General features: G+C 39.8%; 1 protein-coding gene across 3 annotated transcripts in view; it reads right to left on the bottom strand.

Annotated features, from left to right (window-relative positions):
- BBX (BBX high mobility group box domain containing) overlaps nucleotides 1–1326 on the bottom strand; it is a 50765-nt gene extending 49439 nt beyond the window's left edge. For 2 of the 3 annotated variants that reach the window (XM_075194908.1, XM_075194910.1), the window contains exon 1: nucleotides 846–1239. In XM_075194908.1, the coding sequence (XP_075051009.1) occupies nucleotides 846–1025 (180 nt within the window). In that variant the 5' untranslated portion in view covers nucleotides 1026–1239. The other variant, XM_075194909.1, reaches the window with a different exon arrangement.
- Nucleotides 1327–13320: the final 11994 nt, after the last annotated feature.

Here is a 13320-nt window from a genome sequence, read left to right as displayed (position 1 = left end):
TTATGGTTTTACTTTGTGACCAAATACATCTCATGTCAAACTAACCCTAGGTGGTAATAATGGTAAGGACTATAAAATATATAAATACCATGAAGCATTTCAGGATGCAGTTGGGGAGAAATGCTTTTTTCCCTGTATTATTTAAGCAAATGACTACAGAGATGGATTTCTCCATTCAAGAGGTGCATCACAAGAAGCAGCAGTAAAAAAAAAAAAAAGACAGTAAAAGTATTATTTATGCATTTAAAAACAAAAAGATTCCCCCATCACTCCTCACGTCTTTTATAATGATGTGTAGATGAACATAGGGCACAAGGAGGCAGAAATGGGGGTGGGAGGAGCTTAGAGGACTTGCTCTGGCTACTGAGCCACCTGAAACTAGCCCTGCCATTCAGGGTAGGGAGGAGATGTTTAGCAATTATTTGTTATAATTTATTTGGTAAATCTGTGCAATAATAGATTGTAGCCTAATGTCAGATTTTAGAATGTATATCTAAATGGCTGATTTTTAAAGTTAAAAAACAGATTGTTTTTATCTTATAAGTATCAGGCATTGATATAATGTAACAAAGTATACATTTAGAGATTATAACTATTGCACTTAACAGGGAATGTGAATGTGTCTAACTACTTACCTTTAGGAGTCATTTGATAGCACTTAAACTTTTGGGGCAAAAAGTGTGAATCTGACGAGGATGCAAATGTCATGTTGTTCAGGCAGAAAAATATAGACGATTTTAATTTATAACATCGCTGCATGGGGGCGGTATGTTACGCTCTCACATCCCTGCACTGCACGATCTTTAGTCAAGTCGTGCATGAAGGAGCTATGCACTACTACTAACCTTATCAATATCCTCTTCCTCCTCCTCTTCTTCTGAAAAGTCCAGAATTTTGTTTGCAAGCAGCGGATGCCACTGGAGGCACTTTCTCTTTGGTCGTTTTCCAGTCCCTTCTCCGTCAGTTGAGTGATCTTTATTTCTAGTGCTGCCTTTCATTACTGTAACCTGAATGACACAATACATCAGTTAGACCATCATAGCGGCCCAGGAAAACTAATTAAAACACATCGTCAGAAAGTCTGCACTGAAAACAAACAATGGATATTTGCTTTAAAATGCGATCTGCAGTCATGAAGAACATTCCTGTGGACAGTGTCCACTGTTTCTTTCCACAACTACTGTCAAGAGGGCAGCGCTTTTCTCAGCCGGTACTCAACGGGACTGAGTACCAGCACCTCTCCGGGACTCACCGTGCTCACCGCGCATGCCCCGGCAGATCTCGCGTCTCCAGTTAACACTGATGACGCGAGAGTTGCCGACGCATGTCTTGTTCGCTGCAGGGGGGACCGAGAGTTGGGAGACCTGTCCGATTTGCCCGCGGCACATGCGCCGTCAGCACGGCGGTCCTCCATTTCGTGACGTGCATTAGCTCTCTACGATGCGGAACATAATGTGTTTATGGAAAATCCTAGTTTTAATCATAAAAATAAAGGGAATTAGTGGAGTGTAGGAGGTTAAGTTAAAGGCGGGAGAAAGGATTATAAGGGAAGTAGGAAGGTACCAGAAGAGGAAAAATAAAGGAAAACAAATAGTAGGTGGAAAATAATAGTATGTGGCATTGTGTATGTATGTATCATATATGTATGTATCATGTATGTTTTAGAAGAATTGATGAATGATATATTATCAATGTTCAGGACCAGTGCTACCACTAGGCAACCTCCCAGTGTTCCAAAGTTTGGGGTGTACCTAAAAACACTAAATGGGTGACACTCATTCAGGGCCTTAAGTAAGATATGTGCAGTATTAGTATGCAAAGTGTATCCAGTAAAAAAAAAAGTTTAATATAAACTGGGGTGTAAACCAAATAGGTCATGTTAAAAAGCATGAAGCATGCTCCCCCACCTTCCGCTGGGAAAAAAATCCAATCGAGCCCAGGTACTGCCAACCCGTGTTCCCTCTAAACTGAACAATCTGGAAATAATAGAGTTAAACCTGTATCTTACTAGGAAACATCCTGCAGATTGTGAATGCAAACCTTTCAGGTGGAGCCCTCATTAGAGTGATCTTTTAACTCTTTACTTTCCAGATTGCTCAGTTTAGAGGGAACACTGCTGCCAACCTAGGCTGGTAATGGCAAAATTAGGATGACAAAAAGTATAGGGTTTCCCCGAAATTGGTAACAGAATAGCAGGGAAACCTGCAGCTGATTAAGACACCTTATCTGCCAAGTGTATATAATGCTTAGAAGGTCTGCCCAGCACAATTCATGATGATGCATGTCTACACTCTATTCTTTTAGGAATTATATATATATATATATATATATATATATATATATATATATATATATATATATATATTTGGCTTAAAAGTACACATGTGCAGTAATACAATATGGAATTCAGAGTTCTGCATAAATTACAATGAAATTCATTCATAGCCAATAAAAACAAAACCGATCTGGATACTTCCAGTTAGGCTCTTTGCCTGTCGTTTGTGTCATGGCTCCTAGTGGAGCATGTTCTTCTGCGTGCTAAAGGGTTTTTTTTTTATCTTCTTAACCCATGAATTACAGCTAGATTATTTAATAAAAAAAGAAATCTTTTGGATTAAGACAGTGTTTTGCAAACCCAGTCCTCAGGGACCTCTAACAGTGTTTGTTTTACATATCTCTTTGATGGAGCACATGTGTATTCATTACTGACCGACACATTTTAAAAGATCCACAGGTAAAATGATTTAATTTGTGACCTAGAAAACCTGCACTGTTAGGTGTCCATGAGGACTGGGTTTGGAAAACACTGGATTAGGACATTAATAAAGATGACAATGAGCTAATGGGTCAGTATTTATAATTAAAGATTTTATTTGATGTCTGTTTTATTGACTTTTATTTCACTATGTGGAATCACTGGTTTCAGCGGGTGCTTCTAGTTTTACAAATGCTAGTATGCTCTGGCAGCCATAGGTAGGCTTGCACATATCTACAAGTGCCAGCATACCCAAGCTTTTGATGGCTGCTAAAGTTTGCTGAGATTTCTAGTGCCACATAATAAAGTACTGTTTTTTAACCTATTACGCAAACTCACACTACCTATGGAGATCAGGAAGAGCACCATTGTTATCAACAAGGAGCTGTCTTTTCCTGATGGGTGGGGAGGGTATGCAGCACAGATGGGAATCATTTGATGTTTCATCAGAAACATTGGTTAGATGGTTCCAATGTTCGATGTTTAATCCTGCAATGGTGAGGATCCAATGTTTCCTAACCATCGCTAGATTTCTCCTCTGATATTTTCCGATGCTTACCGGTGGTGGGGTTTTTGTATTTGACCTTTTAATTACACTGGTGCCTTGGACTGCTTGCTTCCTGGCTCTCTCTGTTTTCATCACAACTAAAGACAGTGACTCTAGTCTGACAAAAGACATATTGAACTGGCTGCTGCTGCATGCTGCTGTTGGGATGGTGGCTGATAGTGAAAGACACTCCGGTCAGCCAATCACCAGCAGCTCATTGGACATGGGGGCAGACTGGCTGGCAGCTATTGGTAATTGAGCAGTGAGTGACAGTGTCAGTCACTCACTGTGTTTGCTGCATGAGACAGACCCAGCGGTGTCAGTGAGTCTGGAGTAATGTCATCGGTGAGGAGCAAACTGGGTGTCTTGAGACAGAGAAAAGGGAGGCAGACTGGAGAGTTGATACAGAGTATTTGGATGAAGAGAGAAAAAATAAATAAATGAAAGGCTTAGGCTGAGAGAGTGAGATCTGGAGGAAATAAACACTTTGGTAGGAAAGCTGAGGGTGAGCACAAAACAGCTATTTGCAGATACTGCAGTGAGCACATAAAACACGTGGAGACACATCTAATTTAAAGTGCCACCTTAAGAGCAAAAATATATGAAAACAGTGTAAATTTACTGTTGTGCTTAAGATCATTGTCCTGTTCCATGACCTGATTTCAGCCAAGTTTCAGTTGTGAGACAGATAGCCACACATTTTTCTTTAAAATACTCTGCTGCTATAAAAATGCTGGACTCAATGATTGCTAAGCCATCAAGTGCTTTGCTGCACGGATGGGAATCATTTGATGTTTCATCAGAAACATTGGTTAGATGGTTCCAATGTTCGATGTTTAACCCTGCAATGGATCATAAACACCTATGAGGCTGTTTTGGTGATGCTGTGTTTGTTTTTTTACAAACATGTCTTTGTGCATTAAAACTAATTCAACCCTAAAACCCCTGCAAACCTAAGCTGTACTGTGTTTTTTCATTTTATTTTTTTAATAAGGGGCTTTTCCTGGTTACCCTTCTATGAGAGCTATACTTCTGGTGGTAGAGTTGTGAAATTTAACATTCGCTATGTTGGCAGCCTGTAGATCCCAGGATGTAGGTTTTGGGTTTTTGTCTTTTATGACTGAGTATCATATGGTCTGGCTCTTTGTTTCCCAAGGGATTAACTGCACCCAGACCACGAGAGGAAAATGTGCTCGACAGCTTTACAGAACCACCAGTACCCCACAATAAGCACTCAGGATGGTACAGTTTTTTTGATGGGACCACATATGCACTTGTCAGTTTGTTGAGAACATGGTGAAGGATGTTTCATCTGACTATATTGCTTTCTTCCAATGATCTTTAGTCCATTGTCTGCTCTTTTCACCATTGAATTTCCAAATGTACATTGCAAGATGGGATAAGCAGTTTGTGCACCTTAGCAAACTATGATATCCTGCTCTTTTGAGTTCTTGTCAGACTGTTTTTGATCAAATTGTCAGTTTTGCATTGCTTTATGAATTAATGCACAGATATCTTGATCCAGGAGTATGGGCTTATGCACACTGTTGCCTTTTGCTGATGGTGTATCTCTCTGAGATCCCTACTGACATAACCTTGGATACTGTTGCTCATGAAACATTAGCATGTTGAGCAGTCACTGAGGTCTCTTGCAGCAGACATGCTAGCCATAATTAAACTAGATAACCATGGTTGTCATGCATTTGTATACATGACTCTGACCATTTAATGGTGTTATTTTCTTAATGAATGCATTAGTCACACTTATTTAATGTCAAATATAGTATATAGTATATATTTTAGCTACTCTGGAATGCACATCCTGGGAGGGTGCAGGAGGAACCACAGTACAGGGCTGACAGCCTCTGGGATGGTACGGTGCACAGTATTTTTAGGACCTCCTCCTTATTGAGAAAGCAGCCCTGCTCTGGCCAGCCTGTATTTTTCACTGTAGCAAGGTGACCGTATGCTTTTCATGTTATAGTGCAGCATAGCTCTGGATTATGGATTTAGGTGTAGACAAATCCTGACCATTTTTAAAAATTATTTAAGTGCACAATAAGTGGGAAATTATTTGTTTTATTCCCCTCTGTTCACCATTGCTCTGAGCAAACACTTGTGTTTACAAACAGTCCCAATCGCTCTTCTAGGTGAATCAAGCCTTGAAAGGCAATTACAATGACCCATATAGAAGTAGAAGCTGAATGCACATGTCTCAAAATAGAGTTTTTAAAAAGGCGAGAAACAAAAGCAGTATAACCACTGTGAATTGGTCAGATCTAGTCAAACAATTTGTATATATTTGTTTAGATCGTGGCACAGTCTCCCCTCCCCCATAAGATGTTAGTACAATTTAATCTAATTGAAGGTAGAGTCAAGGTATTTCTGCAGTGCAATACAGACATGCATGTTCTAATAATACATTTATGGGACACATTTCAAACTGAATGAGCAAGTTCATTGATGGTGGTAACATTTATTACTTATGTGAAAATAACACTAACAGAGGGTTTCATATAAAATAAGTTTTTAGACAATGAAAAGGGTGACTTAAAGGACAACTAAGCCATAATTTATTGTTTCATAACCATAAAGGACAAAAGATAACATTGCTTTTCCACAAGTGCCCTTATTTATTTAAGAGGTTCATTAGTAAAAAACGTGTCTTGCAAAATGACAGATTTTTAAAAGTTAAACTGTGTGAGCAATTTAGAGTTGGGAACAAATGCAGCAACTGGGTAGAATATTTTCTCATGAAAAAAACCCACCCTGCATTCCTGATGGAGAAGACTGTAATGTTTTGTCATGGAATGCATACAGTATCAGGCATGCAACGTCTAAAATGTGCGTACAGTGTTGGACTGGGGCATGAAGGGCCCCCTGGGAAACTACAACGCTAGGGGCCCACCAGAGGGGGTGTGGCCAGCCATCATAGAGGCAAGACCAGATACTAGAGGGGGAGTGGTCAGTCCACGAAGGACAGCTAGCACCATAGTGTTATATATAAATAATGCAGTGTGTGTATATAAACAGTACACAGTCTTGACCTGTCCCTTAGATTGGGCAGAACAGTCACCAAAAATCGGGATTGTCCCACTAGACCAGGCTTGGCTAACCTGTGGCACTCCAGGTGTTGTGAAACTACAGGCCCCAGCATGCTTTGCCATATAGATAATGCAGTATAGTGAGGTAAATGACAGATTGGTATTTATTTAGCAATTAAAACATAATGGTGGGCTATGGTACGTGGAAGTCAATAGATGTGTAATATTTAGGCGATATATATAGCCTTGTCAAATACAGGGATCGCATAAGTCGCTCTTACGGATTTCTAATTGGGATGCGCAAGCATAACAACTGGGATACCTTGTTTATAGTTTATGGTGAAATAATGCCTCTAAAGTACATCTGAGATGTCACGGGTGCGTATTATTCGACGTGACTAAAATAGCGAGAAAGACGTAAATTGCGTTATATCCCAATAATTAATGAGATTAGTTATCAATAAGATCAAATGTATTGTATCATTATAATGACCGATCACAGGATCCTATTACAGTTCCAGTTGCATTTATGAATATATTTCAACTTATCTATTAATGTACAGATGTTTTCATACATAATCAAATAATCCCTGTACACTCTGCCTTGCCAAATTTGTAGCAGGGAAAACAGATGCAACATGTTAACAATTACAAATTAGCAATATGATCAAATTCTTTTTCTCTTTTTTTTCAATCACCAAGTGATGTACTGGTGTACAGAAGAAAAAAGCAACAAAATAAGAAGACTGATTCAAACTATTGATACCAGTTAAAGCAGAGTATAAGTATAAACCAATGTTACATGTCCCTGAGGGTAACATGTAACCCCTAAAGAGAAAATGAATTGCGAAAGTGATTTATAGAGTAAAATTAATATCCATCACCCTTAACTTGGCCTGATAAATGGGAAAAATCTTTGTTGTGCTCAAATACGTATCTACAGAATGGAGTAAGCACCTCTGTACCAATTATAGCAAAGAAATATTGGAAAATAAGTATATTGTGATTCTCCACATGTGACTGATTTTTTTTTTGTAAGCCATCATAATTATTTCCTTGGCCCTGTAGTGCAGGAATTTATCAGTAACAGACCTCGGTTTGTCCCAGACAGTGGTCTTTCTCTATTGCAGAAGTGCATGACTCATTATGTATTCCTAGGACCATAAGCAACTTGTCTATACAAAGACTGAGGCCTTTGGCTCCAGAATCTCTATAAAATAATGATTGTTCCATCCAATAGTGTTCCCACTGTCACTGTAGTGTTGTTTAGGTGTATTTATCCTTGTATTTTATTGTGGCCAAGGCCATGTCAAAAGAAAAAGAAGAGCTGGATGATTCATGGTAAGATTGAGAAGGTGTGAAAGGGCTAGATTTGCCAGTATTTAGCTTTATATTCTCTAATTTTGGTAATAACTACTTATGGATTTGCTTATATATACCCTAAACTCCCCATAAGGTAATATTTTGGGATGAAAAGTGTGACGATTATGTAGTATATCTAATGACTGTGTCACGGCTATGAATAATTATGGATCCCCAGCCTCTACTTAGATGGTGATAGAAGAGGGTGGTGGAGACAGAACACGATGGAATTTGAAGTTCTTAACTTGAGAGCATTACAGAGAACAATAACACAAACAATGATGGTAGTGTTGCAACTTAGTATATTAATAGATGGTATAACAGCAGTAGTAATAAAAAAGTATGTACAACTCAGCAGAGCTGAGCAAACAGCAGTTCATAGAAAACAGTAATAATCACAGAAGTCACTTTAGTTGGTAACCAATGGCAACAGCATGAGAAATAAGCAATATAACAGTTCAACGCTGAGATGGTAATTAGAACACTTGGATCCTACACGAAACACACAGCAGATGAAGGTGAACCATTGGTACAGCTAAAAGTCCAATGAGAGTAGTATGCAGACTTGGCTGATCCAAACAGATAATATGATTCACTTTAGCAGGTGGTTATAGGTATCACAATAGTACATATTAGCGGAACATAAAACGTTATATGCTGTCCAAGAACTTGGATATAACTGGTAACATGCAATAAGGTGTTGCCTAGAAGTAGCAGCGTGATAACGAAATCCAAACTGAGCGTGGAACGACAGGTCACAGATGATCCGGTTAACAGATAAGCATGAGTTCATCACCAATAGACAACAGCTGATAATGCACACAACTTGAGTTGAGGAAATGGCTCCCGGCTTGGCAATATATTCATATTAACAGTCCAGCAATAATAATCAGCAGAGTAATAATAGCCGTGCCAGACATAGAACCACAGATGACAAGAAAACGTGATTGTAGTTCAATATAGAATATCGCAACCTAGACAGCCGAGTAGAGTAGTACTTGAGCCAATCAATATGAGCGCAGGTGTAGCAGACAACTCACGAATAGTTCTGTGTGCAGATGAACAACGGCAAGTAACTTCAGCTTGTAGATGAACCACGAACTGGCATACAGTGGAGCCGATGGAGAGCAATGATGACAGGTAACTTCGGCAACCGATAGTATCCAGAGATAAACAGAAAGTCAGATATGCAGCCAGAACCCACAGCAGTGTGAGTAACACGAAGATCATGCAATGAGACCATGATCACGGGAGATTGAAATAGTCCTCTGGGACCAATAGGCTTCGGAAGGAGGTCCCAATCAACATAACAAGGAACACCTTTGGAAAGGTAGTGACTCTGAAGCAAAAGCAAGCACTAACATAGTTCTTAAAGGGCAAGTCACAACGCCAGCACCTAGCTATGGGACCGGCGTGTGACAGACTGATTGTTATATTCTGTTGAATGACAATAAGTATATTGTATGTAATCTGGTAATGTAATCTCAACGTGTGCTTTGCTAGATGACATGAGTTTGAATTTATGCAAGTGTCATTAATCTGTTGAAAATAGCCAGATCAGGGAGAGATAGAATCTTGGAGGAGTTTGAAGCCCCACAGTTGTAAACCGTCCTGTGAACATTCCAGAGCTCAGGACATCCCTAGCTCACTTCGCAAGACCTGTGACATTTGGGAGATCAAGTTGTCCTTATTGACAGCTAAACTCCAAAGTTTAAAATCTTCTGTCTTAGACAATAACATGTGCATTTTCATGAGGGAGCCTATACAGAATCGTCTCATTTTCCACAATTGTGTTCCCTCACACACCAGGGCGTAAATGTATCAAGGTCCGATTTTCCCGCAATTTTAGTCCCCAAGTCGCCAGATGTATTAAACTGAGATTTTTACTCTGATCTTAAAAATCGCTGGTCATCTCTTGCGATTTGCTGCGATGTCAAACACTCCTGTGTTTATCAAACTCTCCCGTGTTGTACTCATCTAGCTGCGATATTAGTATACACATCACTGTTGCACTGCCCTGTTTATAGAGCCGGAGGTCCGGCAGCTGTCAAATGTTTAAAAATAGATTAAAGGTTTTCAAACAAAAATCGTGGGGTCCCCCCGCCTGAGCACTATTAACCCTAGTACTGCCAGCCTACTGCTGGTTACATGAAAATCGGGGAAAAATTTTGCGTGGTATCCTCCTGATTTTTACATAACCAGCAATAGGCAAACCAGCCGGGGTGGGTGACACTATAGCAGGGGAACATGCGGAAGGGGTTCCCTTGCCGTAATGACAAACAAACCCCAGGCTTTTCAGCGCTGGGCTGGATTCCCTAGGGAGTGTGGTCCGCCACCCAAAAAACTAGCGGGCCCCCCCATTAGGAATAACCAGCCCAGTGCTGAAAGCACTAGGGTTTTTCCCACCGCCGTGGGTAGTAGGGTATCAACGCCGAAAATAATGTAAAATAAAACGGACGCCATTTTGTTTTGTGGAACTACAAAGTCCCAGCCAGCCCGGGCTGCCCTAAACAGTCTTGACATGCTGATGCTTGCATGACTACAAGCACTAGCATACCCATGGCAGCCAGGGCATGCTGGCACTTGGAGAACCACAAGTGCCAACATGCCCTGACACGCATAGCTGGCTGCGACCTGCATTTCCACAAAAGAAAATGTTACATAAACCACAACTAACTGTTTGCAACCACACACTTTTAAAAAAAAAAAAAAACTCCAATAAAAACAATACACACCCTCATTAATACCACATACATTTATTACAAATAAGAAAACCCCAAAATACTCACCAATCAGATTTCTTCTTCTTTCGTCAGCAGCTTTTAATCCAAAAATGTTTGAAAACCAAAGTTTTTGAAGTCCAAATAAATTTGTACCCAAAGTCCCTGCTTGAAGACAAAGTTCAGTTCTTCTGGCCAGGAGGGCCCCTTGTTGATTGCAGTCTTTTTATCTTCAACCCAGGAGGGGCCCCATATTTGTATTCCACTCCGGAACATGCTTGGTTAAAAAAATTAAAAAAAGATGAGAGATGCCGCAAAACAGCTTGTACAGTGTATAAGCTCCGATACGCAATGAACTTAGCTCAGCTGCAAGGTCTATTTATAGTATAAGGGATTTTCCCACGCTGTCATAGGGGAAAAACAAGCAACAAGGGGTCCCTCCTGGCCAAGAAGAACAGAAGACTGCAAGTAACAAGGGGGCCCTTCTGGCCAAGAAGAAGAGAAGATATTTAGAAGCAGGGACATTTGAAATTACAATTTATTTGGGACTTTTCAAGCAGGACATTTGGAATTATAATTTATTTGGGACATTTCAAGCAGGGATCATTAGAATTACAAATTGGGACATGGTTTACAAAAGCATTTTTGGATTAAAAGCTGCTGACAAAAGAAGAAATCTGATTGGTAAGTATATTGGGGTTTTCTTATTTTTAATAAAAGTATGTGGTATGAATGAGGGTTTTACTGTATTTTTTTTTTTTATTTTTTTTTAAATAAAACTATGTGGTTTTAATGATGGTATAGTAGTTTTGTAAACATTTTGTTTTGTGGAACTACAGGTCTCAGCCAGCAAAGGGTGTCAGGGCATGTTGGCACTTGTGGTTCTCCAAGTGCCAGCATGCCCTAGCTGCCAAAGGTATGCTGGTGCTTGTAGTTATACAAGCATCAGTATGCCCATACTATTTACGCGCCCGGGCTGGCTGGGACTTGCAGTTTCCCAAAACAAATTGACGTCCGTTTGTTTTTTTTGCATACTGATTTGCCGTTATTACCCCACACCCACCACCCAGGGGTGTAGGAAGGGCCCTAGTGCTATCAGCAATGGGCTGGATGTCCCTCGTTTTGTTCGGCGGACCCCACTTCCTAGGGAATCCAATCCAGCGCTGAACAGCCTGGGGTTGGTTGTTATAATGGCAGAGGGACCCTTGCCGTGTGTCCCCCTGCTATAGTGCTACCCACCCCAGGCTGGTTTGCCTAGTGCTGGTTATGTAAAAATCAGGTATACCACACGCAAATTTTTCCCCGATTTTCATGCAACCAGCAGTAGGCTGGCAGCACTAGAGTTAATAGTGGTTGGGTGGGGGGACTCTATGCTTCTTTTTTTCTTTTTGTACTTTTATCTATTTTTAAACTTTTGACAGCTGCCGGACCTCTGGCTCTATAGGCAGACAGTGTAAAAGTGATGTGTTCACTAATCACGCAGCTATGAAACACAGGAGAGTTAGCTAAATACGGGAGTGTTTGACATCGCTGCAAATCGCCAGAGGTGACCAGCGATTTTTAAGATCAGAGTAAAAATTGCAGTTTAATACATCTGACGACTTGGGGACTAAAATCGCAGGTTATCGCCCACGATTTGCAGAGATTTTAAAATGCTGAAAAAATCTGACCTTTTTACATTTATCCCAGGTCTTAACTAGTAGGTAGTGACTGATTTTATTTTCTATTTTATTTTCTGAAACTTATTTGTCCAAATATATTTTATGTCTTGTTATTAATTTTTATAACTAAGCCTTGGAACCATTTTTCAGATTAAATACATTTATTCTAGTGTATTATCCGTGATTCTTTGTGAACTTAAGCCCAGGGAGGTTCATGCTACTCATGCTACATGTGTATATGATTTAAGTGTGAAACTTTAATAAGTGGTCTGGTGAACATAAAGACACCATAATAAATCCTTCATGGTGGCAGAAAAAGTGTATTCATTGCCAAGTGACTAAGGTGACACCAGTCACGGCCAGCTGTTCACATTGCTGTATCTGGGACAGGCTGGACGTTCATGACAACAAGCTATAAGTAGTGTTACACATACATTACAGGCAGCTGTACATAAAGGGCTCATGTAGATTTGGAGGTACAATAATAAAGGTAATGTTATCTGCGGTCTAACCTTCCTTTAGGTCTTGTATACAAAAATGCTCAGGAACTGCTTAGCTTAGATGTCCAAACTCAAACAATGATACAATGATCTAAAAAACTTTAAGGTGCTACACATTTGCATATACAAATAACTTGGAATTTAAATGTCCATTTGTTGTAATGTCTGGGGAATCCACTGAAGTAGGTAATCTGTTGTGATAGGTAGAATGCTACCTGAGTTTGAATACAGTGTTAGAGTTGCTCAGTCTTTCATCTGCCCTTCCAACTTGAGGTCTTAAAATATTAATAGTTCAGGATATAACTTGAAAAAGCAGAAAAACATGCTACTTGTCCACACTTTGGTACATATATGGGTTCTGCAGCTTTTCCACTTGTTCCCAGAGCTTTATTATCTCTAAAGAAGCTAATGAATGAGGATAAATATCTTACCCAAGACGCTGATGACTTGTATCTTGAGGAACGATTATACTCACACTCGAATTCTTGATTTGAGAGGCTGTTGCTCCACATGTCTTCCTTATGTACTGTAGTATATGTGGGTAAGCATGTAGTTGTAAATGAATCTGAGAGTTAATTAACGGCAATGAAATCTATTTATCGACAAACACTATAATACAGACACGGTTAAAATAACATATATACATATGCAGAACGTAGTGATCGCTCTGTAACAAACCACTCATTAGATGCAGGATTCCTAGCTATGCTTTCCACTGTGGAAAGCAGTAC

Source organism: Mixophyes fleayi, chromosome 2, assembly GCF_038048845.1.
Source record: "Mixophyes fleayi isolate aMixFle1 chromosome 2, aMixFle1.hap1, whole genome shotgun sequence".
Taxonomy (NCBI): Eukaryota; Metazoa; Chordata; class Amphibia; order Anura; family Limnodynastidae; genus Mixophyes; species Mixophyes fleayi.
Note: the sequence above shows the minus strand (reverse complement) of the source record. Positions and strands in the feature narration are given on the sequence as shown.